Source organism: Dipodomys spectabilis, unplaced genomic scaffold (genome assembly GCF_019054845.1).
Source record: "Dipodomys spectabilis isolate Male_0828 unplaced genomic scaffold, ASM1905484v1 ptg000009l, whole genome shotgun sequence".
NCBI lineage: Eukaryota > Metazoa > Chordata > Mammalia > Rodentia > Heteromyidae > Dipodomys > Dipodomys spectabilis.
Window position 1 is genome coordinate 24,898,235 of NW_024870686.1, and position 19,278 is coordinate 24,917,512.

Here is a 19,278-nt window from a genome sequence, read left to right on the forward strand (position 1 = left end):
GTACTGGAACTCAGGGTTTAGCATTTTTGCTCAAGGTTGGTGCTCTACCGCAGTTCTACCTCTGGCTTTTTGGTGGTTAATTGGAGAAAAGAATCTCATGAACTATCCTGCCTACTCTGACTTTGAATCCTGATCCTCAGATCTCAGCCTCCTGAGCAGTTAAGATTAAACATGTCATCCTAACTCATTACGCTGATGCTCAGCTTCTGATTTTTTTTCTACCATACATAGTTTTTGTTACAGTTAGCAATGGTTGAGAAGTGATCCTGTTATTCAGCACAGCTTGTAATTTTAATTTTCTATATCTTGTAGGTCTGACCTTTTCCTAGTGTTTTGCATATCGTTACCACCTGTTTTATTCCATTTTATCAGAGATAATTGCCCTCCTGGGTCCTGGGTTTGACATGCCTAGAATGAGTCCTCTGCCCTCTCTCCCGTGGCCCCTCCCTCCACTTCTACTCACTCGAAAGGGTCGCTGGGATCTGCCCTCTGGAGTTCTGGAGGGATGGGGATTCTTTTGTAGTACATTTCCCAGTCGAAGGCCCCGCGCATGGCATCCCCAGCTTGTGCCTCATACCCAAAGTGATTGTGGTCAATCACATCGATCATGGGACACACGATGGTTTTGTGGTTTAGTGCAATTTGGTCTGAAAAATGAAAGCACAAAATAGGAAATGACATGCCTGCCCTGGTCATCTATCATTTTCCAGTCCAGAGAAGCTTAGAGAGCCCTTAAATGCATAACTCATGCAGCCTTGCTTCCCTGTTGGTGTTTGAGCACTTTGCGGGAGTCTCCAAAGGCTGTGTTAATGTGAAGGGACAGTGATTAGGTCCAATTAGAGCTGTTGTATTTTTCTTTAAGAAAGTTATTTCCCCGAGAGACTTGTGGAGTCCATTTAGTTTTACCTCGGTCACATTTTTGCTCTGACCTGTCCCCAATCTGTCATTTTATCATGCATCCAACACAGCACTTGTGTTTCTTCAAGCATTCAGCTATCGCCTGCTGAGGAAATGTGGGCCTGCTTTTGGAAGTTTCCAACATGTAAATATTTAACTTTATGGTTTCTGTAGCATCTCATCTTGTGGCAGTCATGGTGACCATTTCTCTCTACATGAGGACAGATCACTCATAATATTATTTGGTCTCAGCTTTGACAAAGTGTGTGTGTGTGTGTGTGTGTGTGTGTGTGTGTGTGTGTGTGTGTGCGTGCTTGAACTCAGGGCTTGGGAGCTGTCACTGAGCTTTTTTATTTATTTATTTTTTCTTTTTTGCCCAAGGCTAGCACTTTAACAATTGAGCCACCGCTCCACTTCCAGATTTTTTTTCTTTTGGTGTTTAATTAGAGGTAAGAGACCCACAAACTCCCCTGCCCGGGCTGGCTTTGACTATGATCTTCAGCTCAGTCTCCTGAGTAGCAAGGATGACAGGGGTGAACCACTGGCACTTGGCTTGGCAAAGATTTTGCTCAGATTGACCAAAGCTTTATCCCTTCATCTTTTCTTATCCTATCCAAAAAAATATGATAGTATAGTTCTATTGTTATGACTCCTGATATTATTAAATTCTTGGACGACTACTAAGTGATTTATATGTATACTGTTTTTAGTTCACCTGGTGGCCCTAGGAGGTGGTTCTTGTTGTCATCCCAACTTATGTATGAGGAAAGTGAGTTCAGAGAAGTTATCTTTTCAAGGGTCACTTAACTTTTGAGAACAATAACCAGGATACGATCTCTACTTAGTTCATCACTTCTAAAACTTGGCCTTTCTACGTTGTCAGAGAAGATCATCTATCTATCTATCTATCTATCTATCTATCTATCTATCTATCTATCTATCTGTCATATATACATATACACATGCATACACACATACATTTCTGTTCTAATACTTTCTCTTCCCATACAGATATTGTTATTAACCGCCATTACATTAACCACCAGCCCAGAGAACTGGCATGTGCCTACTTTGATTCAATTGACATAGTGATGGGTGAAGTATCTTTCTCCCAAGAATGGGCATTTGATCAATACTTATCATAATAAACCAATCCTGACAAAGACAGGATTCTATGAATACCTGCTCTCTTATTATTTGGAAGACCTTTGGATGTGGCATATGACATTAAACAAAGGGAATTATATAGAACTATTATGGAGCTTGGTTACTTCTGCATTCATTGTATTTTTTTTTTTTTTAGTTTCTGAAGTAAATGTAATTGGTGTCAGGGATAAGCTTGTATAGTAATGAAACTGTCCATTTGCTTCAGAAGTTTCTCCATAGCAGCAGGCAGGATTTATTGGCTGTAATCACAGTGCCATGTTTTGAAGACATTGATTAAACTGTGAGGAAACAAAATGTCCTATATGAGATCTTCCATGTCTACATTATTCATTCATCCTTTTAGCCACCCATTCAATCAATCATGTTTCAATAGTTATTGAATAAAAATGATGTGCCAGTCACGTTTCTAGATTCGTGGGATACAGCAGTAGGCAACACCACCCACCATTGCTGTCTTTAGGAGTGGAGCAAAAACAGTGAACCGATGTAATAAATAACTCAAATCCATAGTGTTTTAGAAAGCAGTTAATGAGGCACAAAAATAAAGAGGGTAAAAGGACAATGGGATGCAGGAGTGTGAAAAGGATGGCAATTTTGGACAACATAGTATCAGGAAAATGCCAGAGAGCGCTAACAGTGGCCTTTAGGTTATCTGAGCTAATTAGTAGATAAAGGGATCTCCAGCACTATTTCAAGTTAACCTCCATCAAGAGTTCTCTAAGCATCCATTTTCACTTGGGCGAAGCTTGCAATGGGTTTTAATCTTTATCTAAACCGTGTTTCCCTGGGGATATCTTTGTCAGAGTTGACCATCAGAGCTTCAGTGGAAATATTTCTTCTCTCACCTCTGCAGGTATTTTAGTATTACAGTTTCAGTGACTTTCTTCAATCACATTCAGAATCAGGTTGATTTACAAGTTCCTTGACCAACAAGGAGTCCCAAGGTGACCCGAAGAGAATGAGTCTGTTAAATTAACTGTCAACTTTCCCTTCAAATTTCCTTTCAGCTTTCATCCAGCTGTACTAGCTTAAGGTGAAAGCCGCATGACTAATTTTTCATCCAAGGCTTGTGCCTACATTTCAATTTCCAGGGATCAAACAAACAGACTCTTAATAGGAAATTGAAATGCAGGTATAATCCCAAGGTGAAAAATGAACCAAGAAACTGGGTAGCTCTGCCTGTTTTTCTTTTCTTTTCTTTTCTTTTTTTTCCATTGTTGATAATGTGTCAGGACATGGGTAGAGGAAAATAAAAAAAGATAGTGATCCTGAGCTTGAATCATTTCTTATCCACCAAGCCTACAGGAAATGAAATTCTTTAATGAGAAAAGCAATTTCTGGGGTTCTCTTTTTCTTTCTTCCTTTCTTTTCCTGCCTTTCTTCTTCTTTTGTCATTAGATTCTTAGTGAGGCATCAGAGACTCCATAATTGGCATTTAGTGATTGCTTTGGCTCATAAATAAATTAGACCTTTTGCTGACTTCTTTGAGTATTCAACACTATATAGGTCAAGTTCAGTTGGAGGAATCTCAGTGTTGCTGATGGAGCTCTAAATTGCTTTGTCCTTGGACAAGGTACTTTTAATTAAAGGCTGAGTTTCTGTCTGTAGGAGCATGGGGACAACCGTTGATTAGGATGTCTGAGTGGTCATCATAATATGATGGCAGGTGTTTTGTTGCTAGTATTCTCTGTTTTAAATCCTATGTAGTTTCGTTTGATTATTTTTTCCCCCACAACTTCTGCTAATGAAGGTTGGCTGGTTGTAGCTGATATCCTACATAGAAGTCAGTAAAGAATTCTGTCTGGCTCTGTTTTGCACTAGCAACTGTCTTTGTGGCTCTTACATTACCACTCATTTATCTCTTCTTGGGCTTAGTTAATACATTATTGTTTGCTCTAATTAAAAAGTATTTTCTCAATAAATACAACTAAAGTTCAAAAGGAAAAAAGAATTCTGTCTGGGACAGCAATGGGACTTTACTTCTGAGGTCAGAGCTGTATTTAAAAGTTGATTTGGTGAAATCTAGAAGTATAAGAAGGAGTACAAGACATGTATGCGAAGACCTTTTCAGATAGAGTTTTTTTCTTTAGGTGTACAATTTATTTCTTAGCCACAAGTGGACTTTCTATCTGGCTACACTGTAAAATCCAAACAAAAATATTGAAGCTTGAATGGAGTCATACTTAGATTTTCTAGCTTGAATTACTTTCAATTTGTGAATCTTGCTGACAGTTCAAGTATGAAGTGACAGTCTCTTTTCCCTTCCTCTCAGCCAGACAGTGAGTATTTAAGACATATCCCTTGGAAAAGAGCTTGGAGTCATCGAGAGGCTTCTATGAAAATATGGAGATTATTTATCAATGTGAGCTGTGCCGAAAGTGGGAAGAACCACAACAAATTACATTATAAGCCCTAGAAATTGTTTAAAAATGCCTTATATATTCTTAGGCTACAGAATATTTTTTCTTTCTTTTCATAAACAATGCTGCCGTAACAAAATATACATGTACGTAGGTTATATATTTTAATCTTCCTGTAATTATAGGGTAGAAAGTTTAGAGGTGTATTTTTCTTTTAGTGTTTACTTCATGGGTATAACGGCAATGAAGGAGGACATCAAAGATGAAAGATTCATTTCTAACCTTCAGTTAGATTCCTGCACTTGGTATCATCTGCAACTCTAGCTTTTGCTGGGTGTAAACTAAACAGAAGCAAACTCTGCATTCCCTCTGCAGGATCCAATCCCCCCCCCCCTCTGCTTCCCAGGGAGCCACAGAGACAGAGGTACTCACTAAGGAGTGGGGGCAGCCAATTCACGTTGACTTCACAGTGGGAGTCCAGGAAAGTCAGCACTTCTCCTCTGGCCATAGATGCCCCCAGGAGCCGGGTCCGGATGAGCCCTTCCCTTTTCTTAGTGCGCACAATCCTCACTTTGGAAAACCGAGCCATGTATTCTTCTAACTTATCCTTCAAGTGTTCTAGAGAAGAACAGAAAATGCACGGGATGAATACAAGCAGAATATTAACCACAGCAGAATGATTTCTGGATACTGGGTATCCAGTGAATATGTGAAAAATGAATCCCAGGGTCCTATTTAAAAACTTCTGTGTTTCTCTTCCCCTCATCTAGAGGAGAGATACTAATACAATATTATGCCTAACGATTTTGTGTGCTTTATTTCCCAGAATGCTTTGTAAACTGCCAGGGCTGCTTGAGGTTTCACTGCAGTCAAAGTCAATGACACATCCAGGGCTCAGTCATGCAGCAACTGCTGGCCTGTGGCCACCATGTTAATCTGGGCCAGCCCTTGGCCAAGACAGCCATCAGACCCTCTGCTTCCTGCTGTGTAAAGTCAGATGAATATCCTGGCATATGGGCTTTTCCCAACAAGAGGGCTCTTTACAGCAAAGCTTTATCTGGTATTCTGTGTGCTGAAAATATTGCATGTAAAACGAGAAAGGAGAAATCTGTTAAATCAACAAGAACCAAGGAACTTTATACTCCCACAAGGTAACAACAAATTGCTAAATTAGCCCAGCCTTGGCTTTTGGTTTGAAGTGGGAAGGTGATGATATGGAAGCCGAAGTGGAAACAGAAGGCAGAGGAAATACTTGACAGCCACCATAACCTTAGTTATTTAAGATTTGGAGCTATGCCTTAGCTTTTAAAATTTGTAAATGTTTCTTCCCTTAACAAAAAATAAACAGTGGGGAAAGGGTCAGTTCCGGTTACTTATTTACAAAATGAAATGTTTCTTATTGCCTGTGTCAAAATGGACAATGTTTTCATCCTTTTAAAGCCAAGTACCCGCATTGGGTAACTATCTATGGGCTATGTTTTTATAGTCATATAACTTCTGCTTTCCCTCTCCCACAGCTAAGGCATTATGGGAGAGTTTTTGGATTTTTGACAAGTGTGACCTAATATTCTTTGAAATGGAATCTTTGTATTGGCACATTATTTTTGTGTTTGCCATTTTCTGCAGGTCTATAATCAAAGGCATTTCTATAATTCTCCTCCTATAAGTCATAGCAATAGGGAATGCATACAGAGTAATACATATTCTAATAGTCCTACTATAACACATAATATAATAACATATGATGCTAGTTATATTATTAATATAATAATATGTAATATAATAATCCATAGCCTATAATCCACTATCCAATTGAATGGATATCAGAATTGCTCTGTATTGAAGTTTCTTTGAATTTAAAGGGTTATTATTTGCCTTGTTAGTATAATTAAAAAGTTCTCAGCTGTCCTTTTTTGACTTCGCTGTAAGCATTTCACAAATGGGTCAAGTAAAAATATTTGATTTCCTAATTTTCACTTCAGCACATACGGTGGGATCTTTCAAGGAGGTAACTTTGCTCTAAATATATTCTCTTCTAAAATTTTGTTCTTCCTGGGAGGTGGAGATGAGACTATGGAAAGCAGAGATTCCAGACTGTGGAGGTGATGCGGTCATGGGAGGAAGGTCTCTACAATAGTAGGTTGTGTAAAGACTATGTTTGCATATTCTCACCCACAATATGTAAGGAATTTGGGATGTTTTTCTTTGTCTAGGTTGCACAGTGAAACTTTGAGGTAGTCTTTGGTAATGGAGCTGGCAGCATTCTCCTAAGAAACACCACTTAAGGCAATGATTGGTGACTTCAATGTGTCACTTGTACTTAGGAAGAGAAAACCTACTTTTTTTTCTCTGAAGCCTTTGAGCACTGAGTATAAAATATAAAACAAACAAACAAACAAACAAAAAAGCCAACAAAAGCCAGAGTTTCTATGTCTTGGGAAGGCTTGATAATTCATAGTATATTGGTTGCAAATGTAAAGGAAAAGTTTGGCAACAATATACTCCCACATAGGAGCCTATAAACCATACAGCAGTGTCTCTGCCAAGAAACAATTTTATGTGTCTATTGGTGCTGTCTGCGAAGCAGTCTACTCTCTAGAAACCTACCTACTGCTCAGATCGTCTTCCCTTTCCCTTCCCCACCACCCCAAGGCCCACTGGCTCCCCTGAGTAATGCTGAAAAGAAAAATCTTTCTTAAGACAATAAAGCACAGCAACACTTGTAAATAAGCCTGAAGCTTTATGATCTTGTCAGGGAACTAAATTGGAAATGAGTGACACAGTTGCACAATCCAAGACAATGACTAAGTGATCAATACGAGGGTGCTGTATGTGCCAGTGTCTTCAGGATGTCCTGTAGTAACAAACATTTGAGGAACCTTTGTGATATTGCCATTGGAATTGATTTAGGCTTTGTGACCTTTCTGTAGCAACCATTTACGAACAAGTGGCATTCTGTTAATTTATTTTTAAATTGGTTGTTTGGGCCAGAGAATGAAATAGTATTTAGACAGTTCCTAGGGACTGAAAGTCGATCACAGGTATTTATTAAGCTCACCAAAATAGTGTTTTTCTCTTTCTTCAATCCTCATTGTTATTTTGTCAGTTGTACAATTCTGAGTAGCATTTGCTCATTCCAAGATGCATTTATTTTGTTCATTCCTGACTGACTTCAGGGATGACAGGGGTCTCTATTGAAAGAATGGAATAATTTCCTATGGCTGGACAAGAGGAAAGCCCTCTAGAATATTATCATTTCCTGCATGCTCCAAACTGGAAATGAAAGGGTTGTTGGTCATTCAGGAATAGTCACAATGTCCCATTTAGATTTTCATATTATTTTGTTTTATTTCTTTTTTCCATTGGTTTACAAAAATATTTCTGGATCTCAGTGGGACATTCTCTATTGGTTTTCTTTCCTCCTTTATGCATTTCTGATACTGTGATTTTTTTTGTCATATTGAAGTCCATTATAATGTAATAAAAAGATTACACAGCGTGAATTTGTTAGCGGTAAGGGGGCTGATCTCAAATAGAGTCCACTAGATGTTGAGATCAATTCTCCTGGTTTGAACTTTATAGTGATAATTAGCTTGCTTTGTCTCAGATAATGATCTAGCTGGTTAACTGCCCTATGGGGTCCATTCCCTTTCAGTAGTTCAGTTGTAACATCTAATTACCCATAACTCACAATGAAGGCAGGTATCATCAGTCTAATTAGCAAATTAAACTCTCATGCAAAGACGTTACTGGAGATGGCAGAGATAGCTTTCAATTAAAAGTATTTTGCCTGTCTTTAGTGTGAACAAATTTTAGATTCGTTTCTCTAATATTGTTATCACAATGTTAAACATAATTCTATACCATGTTTGATATCTGTGAAAATCCCATCTGAACACATTTAATTTTAAAATGAACTTTACAACTTTGGTGGGGGTGGGGGGTAAGAGGGTGGGGTGGGGGGGGTGCAGGGTTGAGATGGGAGGGCAGGGATGAGAAGGGGAAACAAAGGAGGAGGCAACAATGCTTGATAAGAAATGTACTCATTACCTTGCTCATGTAACTGTAACCCCTCTGTACGGTATTTTCACAATAAAAAACTTATTAATAAAAAATAAATAATTCCAAGTTAATATATATCTATAAAATTTCTGCAGATTTCTGTAGTGACTATGAGACATTTGTAGAACTATTAAAATAGTTTTGCTCAGTATCCCTACTTCAAATTGTTATGCTATTGTTCAGTTCCATTGAACAATATCTGATGACCCAGAAGGGAAAATACAACTTCAAAAAATAACTTTGCCATGATTTGTTATATACAGTGAGGCAACGATAACAATAAAAGTTACACTTATGCAAAATTTTGGTGTCATGCCACTGGGAATATCAAATGTAACAGTTTTCTGAAATGTATTTCACTCATCTTTATTTATGAAAAAAAGATGAGTGATATACATTTCATTTATGTTGCATATGTTTAGATAGGCAACATAGCTCTTCATTAGTAAGTTTATTGATTAGCAAAGCAACTAACATTAAAAGTTTACGTTCAGTGATTTGCATACTCAAGAAAGTGAAAAACAAGAGTTCTAGTCTGCAGTCTTTCCATGGACTGGCCACAGGGCTTTATTTGGATGATTTTTATATAATCTGACCCTATTTCCCTCAGTTGTAAGGTGAAAAGAATATGAACTAGAGTTAAATATCCTCTCTAGCTTTATGATTTTGTGATTTCCCTTGTGAAGCTTTACTTACCAAGTCGCTCTAGTGTATCGAATACTTAGTTTTTCCTAACTTTATTCTACTGCTTGGCATTCCGACATCTTTTTGTCTCTACCTCAGTTTTGAAAATCAAAGTTAACTCAAAACAAAGTCAATACCTATCAGAGGGATATCTGAAAAGCACACTCTGGGGTATTTTCTTTGGACAACTCAGTACTTGTCTAATCTCCTGCAGTTCAGGGTCAATGATACTGTCACGGATGTCAAAATAATGACTTTGAAGCACTGTGGGTTCACAAGAGATTTGAGACTGTTCAATAAGTTATGTTTAGTAGGCCATAAAATGCACCAACAGCATTAGGCAGCTTTCTGCTTTACCTTTGAGAAACCACTCCCAAGGGGGTGGACCCAATAGTGGTCATCAGTATTATTGAACATGACGGGGCATCCCAAATCAAGAATACCCTAAAGGTAAGGCAAAGGGCCTTACCCTGGCTCAGTGCAGCTTTTGAGGTAAGGCAACTTGTTGCTTTCTTCTTTACATCTCCTTTGAACTGCCCAATTTATATCTCAAGAGGGGAGAAAGGAGCCAAGAAACACTGTTGATCTAGTGACATGAATTCCTGTATTTAAGTACACACCAAAGAAGATGAAATTCCTTTTATGTGTTTACTTTGGTGTGAGTGTACTGGAGGGTGGAATGTGAACTTAAGATCACATTGAGAATGTGAGAGTTATTATAGGTCATATCTAGTTATGAATTCTGACATGGGAAGGATTACAGATACTCAGAAACGTAAAACTTTCATGATTAACTCTCACACAAGAATATATTGTGAAGTGCAGTTCTATGTATTTTATATAACTGGAGGTTTTTTTCACAGTGCCAAGAAATATTTTGCCATCATACAATATAAGATATTCCTCTTAATTTCCTTGACATGCCATGTGTGTATTTTGGCCTAAAATGGAAATGTTAACAGTAATTGTCTACTTAACAAGACTGTAGCTATTCTATATAAATATGTAAGCATATATTTATATAAAAGAGATATATAGATTTAAGTCTTCAGTTGAATATCAGAAAATTGCACATCTCTTTTAGTCATGGCTGACCACAGTGTATCAGCAACTTCTGATAGCATTCAAATGTAGACATTTCACATTCATCTCTGGAGGACAAAGGACAACCAAGAAAGTAATGGAATTTGGTGAGGAAACTGTATTTAATTGCTTCTATCTGGATTTCTGCTGGATTCTAACTCTGCTCCTAATTTCTGTTTTTCTAAGATCAAGGCATCTTAACTCATTAAAGAGAGAGCTGAGATCACCAAAGTGAAAGTGGACGAGATATATTACAGATAATATGTAAAAAGAAAGAAGCGTTACCCTTTATAACACGTAATGAATTAATGAGTCCAAGCCACCATAAGCTGCTAACAGCAGCAAAAAAAGAGCACATGAGGGCAATAAATCTCCTCGTAGATGCCTCTTGATGGAAAAACCCATCAAAGCCTATGACATATTCTTGCTTAAAGCATTGAACCTGAGTTTAATCATGACTTTAGATCTTGTTTATAGGAACTAAATGGATAAAAGAATATGCTAAATGACATATCAGGGATATCATCAGCAAAATCTATATGATGGGAAACTCCTCAGGATGAATAGCTTAATTTCTCCAATCAATAAATTATGAGGGAAAAGAGAAAGAAATAGAAAGATAATCCTTCAGATTAATAGGTATCTGTGAAACACATCAGCCAGTCCAATGAGAGCACCTGACATATGGATCTAGATTCAGATGAACAACGGAGAAATAACAAAGCAGCTAGTGCTGTTTACCCATTGGCCTGATGCTCCCCGTGTGAAGCCATGCTGTTTTCCTGCTAATGTAAAACAAGCCCAGAGAACAAAAGCATCAGCCAATGACCCATTAAGGTCAGGATAGAGAGACACAGAAATTAGATTCCTGTGAAAATTATAATCTACCATAATATCCCTCTCTCAAATATACAGAATAGTGGTTGCTTGTTACTCATTTTACCTTCATTTGGTTGTTGATGAGATTTAAGCTTTTTTTTTTCCTCATGAGATATTTCATGCCATGAAATCACAGGAGGAGGAGATAACTGGACACTATTTTTCATGGACAGTTTTCATTTCTACGTGTCTTCTGAATGCGACAACAGTAACTCTTTGTGCCACACTATTTTTCCAAGGTGATTCATATGGCAAAATGAAGCCAGAGATAGTGTATTGCTCAGAAGCAAAGGGCAAGTTTGTTGACAGTGTTGGAAGTCAGAGTCAATGTCTTACTTTGAAGCCATGAGCAAGTATGCTTGCTGCCCACTGAAAAAGAGGCGAAGTCCTAAGTTCAATAAACTTTCTCTATTGAAAGCAAAACCCTCACTGCTTTTGTAGGAATCCATTTGGGCACATCTGCATCACCTCATATGACTTCTTTCGGGGACAAAAGAACTATTCTGTTCTTTATAAAGATTGCTATGATTATAATGAAATTCACTGGGATAGCATATGTTCTATCTGCTTTGCTGGGACAATAGAAAGCTTACTTGGAAATTTGTAAGTGGAGTAAATCTCAGATTCTTCATAGTTCTTTAAATAGAGTTTCAAAGGCCCCTCAACAAGGGAATGCTCAGCACTCTGAAACAGTTTTGTAGATCTTCTGATCAGGGAATAGAAAGAAATCTAGGGGAAACAGATGTGTAATTCCACATGCCGGACTGTAAATCTTGCCCTTGGTACAACAAGGCTATGGCTTAATTAGCTCTACTTCATTGCTTCCTTGTTATGTTCTCTTTCAGCAAAGTCCTTATCATATCTGAAAATATCTGTGTCCTCATGTGTGGAAATTCACACTGTGGAATACTGAGCTGTGGTTACCTGGAAAATTCTAAGAGTTTTCTATGATTGGCAACGAGGGTCCTATATTTTCACATAGAAAATAGGGGTGATATTAAAATTTAGAATGTGGTTTCTCCACCGTGTTAGGCAAGTCTGAACTGATAGATAGATACCCTGGGTTCTGAATTGATAGATAGATACCCTGGGTTCTTTCTCTTTCCTCTCCTCTCCTTTCCCAATTCTTTTATCTCTTGTTTGCTCAAGGAGCCCTTGAAATTTGCATTTTTAGAGTGGGTTTGAAAGTGCAGCATAGTCAGAGCAACAAGAAAGAAACAATTCTTTCTTTTTTGGGGGGCTGGGGTAGGTCATAGGGCTTGAACTCTGGGCCTGGGTGCTGTCCCTCAGCTCTTCAGCTCAAGGCTAGTGCTCTATCATTTCTGTTTTTTCTGGTGGTTTATTGGCGATAAGAGTCTCATGGAATTTCCTGCCAGGGCTGGCTTTGAGCCCTGATCCTCAGCTCTCAGCCTCCTGAGTAGCTAGGATTATAGGTGTGAGCGCCTGGCAGAAACAGAATTCTTAAATCGCAGTAATCCACCATGCATACTCACTCTTTGGGGCAGAGCTCCATTGGAGTAGTAGGAAAGAGCTATAACCCAATGTCTGGAACCCTCTCTTCTCAGTTCAATTGCACACGAGTCTAAAGTTTTCTCTCTTTGGAATGATCATATGTAATAAATTATTTACATACTACCTTATTTAAAAAGTCCCCAAGTTAAAAAAAGTCCCTTCCATATAGAAAAGATTTAAGAACTTCTCCAGAAAGAACTTTTCCATTGTTTTTTAATAAGACATTTAATGAAGCTTTTTATTAAGCACAAATAATTTTTAGTCCAATATCAATACAAACAGGAAAATATCTTTCAATGAATATCTCAAAGATCTGATGAAATTTCTCCATAAATTTGGAAGAATTACAAAGTAAAAATTTGAGGATGTCATTACCAATAACAGTGCAACTATAGGCTAAATTTACTATATCACCTGGAAAGGAAGGGCATGTGTGCTGTTTATAGCGAGAATTCCTAAATTCTTATTAGCACCATGCAAAGCTTAGTGTCAGTTTTTTATCTACTAACTGACAGATCGGGTAAAGCTTGAAAGCAAGATTTCAGTGCAACTTTTACAAATTTCTTCTTTTAAGATACCTGGCGTCTATGGTCTTGAAGCATGTTAAATAATTATGCCCTGGTAGTTGGGAGGTGTTAGCCTGGAGAGAGAAATATGTCAGGGGAAGAAATGAGGCTTATCCAGCTGTGAAATGCATCTTAAAGTATTGTGGCTGACAACATGAGGGAATGTGCCCTGCAGATCCGAGGAAGGCTGTAGCTATTAGCTCTCTGTGGTCACCATTTCAGGATGTCCCAGCTGCTGCCTTTTGAGACTAACTAGTTTCATCCTGTCTCGGATGTGTTCTGCAGTAGAAGCCATGTCACTAGGACTCCCAAAATATTGCTCCGTTCCATCAAGATAAGCCATTGTTTACAGTGTATAAGAGAAGGAGAGAGAGCAAAATAGAGGTTTTCAGTTGAAATCTTTATTTTCTTTGTCATTCTTTATATTTCTAGAATACATGGTATTAAAGGAGATTTCAAAAGAAGCCAAATAATAGATCATTACTTTTCATAAAATATTTTGGCATTTTGGTAATAGTCTAAAAATGACTATATTAAAATGCTGCATCTCTGTGATTTAACTTCAGTTCATTCATTACAAATTTGATTTTCACATTCATTACTTATTTTGGCTTTTGAGAAGATAATGTATATTCTTTTATAATGGAAATAAACACTTTTTTTCTGTAGTATTTTCTCAAGAGCTTCTTACAAAATAGATTTTGTCTGGTGTTTCAAATGCTTCTCAAATGATTCATATTTAAATTACATGATAGTTTTTCCTAATCTTTTTATGTTTTTCAAGAGTAGTTATACTTAAAGGTCTTCTGTGAATCAATAAATATTATCTGAATGTAATTGATAGTTTATAATCGTTTATATGAACCTAGAATGCAAGTTTTGTATTTTCTCTAGGTCAGATAATATAAAATTTAATGTATTTCTTAAATTATTTACATAATTTCTCTGATGCTGTAATTTTCACTTCAAAGAAAAGATGGAGATGGTAAATGGGTAAAATGTGCAGCTCTTTTATATCAAATACTGTTGCTAAGTATTATAATTTACATATAGTTGATATATTTTCATACAATGGAAGCATCCTCTCTTGAATAATTTAATACCTTAAAAATTTTAAATTCTATATATTGTAATAGAATAGGCCAATAGTTCACAAATAAAATTTGTTCCAAGAACAGGATAACTTAAAACATTGAAATTGAATTCAAATATCTTCTATTATCAGTGGTACAAAAATTTATTGTGTAGTGTTTAAACTTGAGATATCTAAGAATTATGCTAAAGATGTTAGGTATTATTCTATAAGTACTATAGAATAGCTTACCCTTAGGAATACATAATGTATAATATAGTCTTTTAAGTAAAAGCCCATGCAAATAACATTTGGATTACCAGTGCTGACATACAACAAATCCTTAAAATTTATACCCATAACCTCTTCATTTCACCTGTTGTACTTTTTAAAATTGTAAAATGCATATAACAGAAAGCTTATGCGCTTAATACTATGCAAGGTAGAGATCAGTAGTGTGAAGTATATTCTTATTGTTGTGTAATCAATCCAGAATTTTTATCTCTTGCAACATTGAAATTGTCTACTATTAAAGCCAATGACCTTCTGTTTCCCTCTATTCAGTGTAATGCTTTCAGAGTTTCTCCATGTTTTAGTATATGTCAGAATTTCTTTATAATAAATATATCTTGCTGTTCTAGATGAAAGAACCCAAGATCTTGTGCATGCAAGTGCTCTCTTACTGGGCTATGTCCCTACCTCCTCTAAAGGCTGAGCGATATTACATATGTATATATATATATATATATACATATATATATATATATTTCTACCTTTTGGCTGTTGTGAACAGAGCACATCGTTTTGAACATGGATGTACAATGGTCACCCTGCTTTCAATTCTTCCCAGGTGTATATCTAGAAGTGGGCTATCAGAGCGATGAACTTTTCGAAGAACCACCATGTCGTTCTTCACAATGACTGCACCATGTTCCACTGCTACCACAGTGCAGTGTGACTATCTCTTTATAAGAAATTCCTGTGACTATTTTTGCCCAATGCATACATAAGGAGATTTTGGTTGAGTGTGGGGAAGAGTTTTGACAACAGCTGTTAATGATTTCTTATTAGAAAAGAAAATCCTAAAGTGACTCTTTCTAATCCACTAAATATCAATCATTCTTTAAAGAAAGAAAAGCCTGAGTACTGACGATGACAAATGTTTTCAATATGGAATATACCAACTATTAAAATTAGGAAGTAGGGCTTGGAGGAGTGGCTCAGGGAATTAAGCACCAACCAATGAGAGAAAGTATCAGATACTGAGTTCAAGTTTCAGGTCTCTTGGATGACAAAAAATTTAGACAATAATAATATATATATATATTTTTTGAAATTTCAGGACTAAAACAATTAATAAGAAAACTGGAGAATCTGCTTTATCATCTAATGTAAGTACTGTAGTTGAAAATATTCTACCAGCCCTTTGAATATACATATGACATATATATATATATATATATATATGCACAAATCTATATTTGTGTCAAATCTTCTGCCTGCCTATCTTCTCTCACTAGAGAGATGTGATTTATACCTGGTAACTATGGAGATTTTGCTCAATTATTCATTTTATTAGGGAGCTAAGCAACACTGTATACCTAATTATCTTAGTTAACTTATCTCCCATTTAGGAATGTGTCTTCCAGATATGTTATCTTCCTATGCTTCTAAGCAAACACACTCTATGTCTCTCTAAGATTTCCCCTAAATGCCCATTTCACATTTTTTTTTGTCTTGAGATATGAGGGAACTATATAAATAATAAACTTAACAAAGAGAAAACTTGTAAAGAGGAACTAGTGAATTTATGCTTGTATTCTCTACAGTCCTTAAAAGTAAAATCCCATCCGTACATTTCAGAAATCTCCAGGAACTTTGGCACTCTTACTATATTTGACCAAACATCAAGCCATTATGAACCAGTGATTTTTATTATTATGTTACTGTTAAGTGTTGAGTTATTATTTATGGCTGCCCACACAGTCACAGTTTGGATTGGCTGCCCTTTGGCAGCTGGTTTGCTATAATGACCATAATTAAAAACTGAGATGAGAAAATTTTTTTCCTTGAAAAAAACACAATTATTTTTTGTTGCTTATTTTCTTAAGACAAAGTGAGAACAAGAAATGGTAGTGTGGATCTAAATAATTATATGATGGTACAAATCAATCAATGAGGTAAAATATAAAATAAAATCACAATTTCCCAGTACTCTCTTCGGCAAGCTACAAAGAATCTATGTTGAACCCAAGGGATTTTCAAGTCATTCAGAGATATTTTTAAAAAATATAAAGTGATTAAAAAAATAAAGTCAGGATGTCAGAGAAAGGGAGAAATTAATCTTTACCTATTTAAAATGGCACAAAATGCAGGCAAAACAGAAATCAAACACAAAATCCCATAAATACTCTAGAGCCACACAGATACCAAACAGAATCATTTAAAAGCCCTGTCTTAGCCTCTTCAACAAATGGTGCTGGTAGAATTGGCTATACACACATAGAAAACTGAAGTGAGACCCTTATATAATACCCTGCACCAGAATCAACTTCAAACAGATCAAAGACCTTGAGGTAAGAGCAGAGACCCTGAAAATATTACAGGAAAGGATAGGGATATGTTAGGGTTCCTTGGCACAGGTTGAAACTTCCAAAATAAAGACTCAGAAACAACAAATCAAAGCAATGATGAATAAATAGGATCACATTAAACTGCAGAGCTTCTGCATGGCAAAGGGCATAGCTAGTAAAATGAATAGAAAGCCCACAGATTGGGAGAAGATCTTCACTAGCTATACAACAGACAAGGAAGGGTCTTATATAAAAAATATACCTAGAGCTCAAAAAAATTAACTCCCCTCCCCCAAACAGAACATCCTTAAAGAGACAACCACTCCATTAATAAGTAAGCTGAAGAATTAACAGAAGACTTCTCTGGAGAGGAAATAAGAATAGCCAATAAACACATGAAGAAATGTTCAACATCTCTGAACATAAAAGAAATGTAAATCAAAACCACATTGAGATCCCACCTCACCTCAGTTAGAATGGCCATTATCAAGAAAACAAATAATAGTAGATGCTGGTGAGAATGTGGCCAAAAGGGAATATTAACTGTTGGTTCAACTACTCTGGGAAGCAGTATAGAGGTTTCTCAAAAGACTAAACATAGAGCTCCCCTATGACCTAGCAATCCTACTCCTGGGCATTTACCCAAATGATCATAATCAAGGCCACACTAAAGCTACCAGCACAACTATGTTCATTGCAGCATTATTTACCATAGCTAAGATTTGAAGCCAACCCAGATGCCCCTCGATAGATGAGTGGATTGAGAAAATATGGTATATATACACAATGGCAGTCTATGCTTCCATCAGAAAGAATGACATCATCCATTTGAAAAGACTTGGGAAAAAAAATCTCATTAAGTGAAGTAGGCCAGACTCAAAGAAACAAAGGCTCCATGGTTTCTATCATTTTTAATAATTAGTATATGTTTAGAATAGTCCTAGCAGAGGACCACAATAGCTCACTAGCCATATACATATGACCATATAAAATGATGTTAATCAAAATGAACTCCAAGATATGGAAAAAAGAGGTATTTGTTGTTGTTTTTGTAGTTGTTGACCTTGTTGTCATCAACATATTGTATCAAGTTTTTTCCTTTTATTTCTTTTTTTCTTTTTCCCTTTGGTTTATCCCCAATAGTCATTGTTTTTGATTCTGGTACCCTGTGTCTTGTATACACATTTATCTGATTTGGGGAAGGGAAGGGAAACAACAAAACGGTGAAACAAGGACAAAGGGTGAACCAATACAACAGTAATACTCACAGGACACTAGGTTGGAAATGAACTTTACAACTTGGTAGGTGGGGGGAGAGGGAGGGGATGGAATAGTGGGAGAAAAACAAAGGAAGGGGTAACAATGTCCAACAAGAAATGTACTCATTACCTTACTATGTAACCGTAACCCCTCTGTACAGCATCTTTACAACCAAGTAAAATATTTTTTTTGAAAGCTCTGTCTTTCCAGTCTGCATTTCTAACTAGGTCAAAAAAATACAGGATTCATGTGTGGAAGGCCATTTTATGTTACTTGTTTCCTCAGAAGAACTTATTCAAATTACAGGGTTGAAGGACTACATGGGTAGAATTATAGGGACCATAATCTCATATTAACATTTGTGCTAGTGATTGAATAATGTCACCAATGACTGCCAAACAGCCATAAGGACCCCTGGGGTTTGGCTTGACTTCACAATAAAGAGAAATTGGAAAGAATTCCACTCAGCAGTTAGTGCACGAGGAGAAAAAAAAAAAAAAAGCTATGTCAAAATTTCAATTTAGATGAAACCAGAACTAAATTAACGATCTGGGAATTGGTCCTGTTCTCAAGGCCAGAGAAACACTCAATTCTTAACAATATTCTTTTAGGGCAATATAGAAGGAGGCATGCAGGAAATGGGTTGTCTGCTCTGTTGAAGAAAATTGACCTGCTAAATATATTCCTCTCAAGGAATTGCTCCATTTCTTGATAAAGCTATTAAGGAATAAGAGGAAAGGACCATGTAAGATATTGTCTTCCTTCGAAATTTATAAAGGATGATATTAAGGAAATGGAAAATGTGTCTTGAATTCATGAATGTGAAGATCCAGTAGTGTAAGGAAAAAATTTGACAAAATGATATATGAGTGTAATAATAAGTACGTCCACATTTAGCAAATCCTTACAATATTGTCAGGTACCATCTGAAGATACATTTATGTATTAATTATTTAATCATTTTACAGACGAGGACAATGACTCATTTATAAATGAGGAAAATGATTGGTAGAAAATTCAAGAAAATTTCCTAAGCAAGGCAATGCAGGAAATATTTTAAGTATTCAATAAATACCAGGATTAGCAGTCAGGAGTACAACAATATAAAACAAAGAACCTCAACAATAAAAGAGAAATGGAACCCAAATATATCTCTCAGGACT

At 36.5% G+C, this 19,278-nt stretch overlaps 1 protein-coding gene across 1 annotated transcript in view; it reads right to left on the bottom strand.

The window, feature by feature from the left end:
• Galntl6 (polypeptide N-acetylgalactosaminyltransferase like 6) overlaps positions 1-19,278 on the bottom strand; it is an 813,988-nt gene that overhangs the window by 134,837 nt on the left and 659,873 nt on the right. The window contains exons 5-6 of the mRNA XM_042702130.1: positions 4,857-5,042; positions 464-647 (exon numbers count right to left, since the gene is read on the bottom strand). Coding sequence (XP_042558064.1) covers positions 464-647; positions 4,857-5,042 — 370 coding nt within the window. The remainder of the gene's footprint in view (positions 1-463; positions 648-4,856; positions 5,043-19,278) is intronic.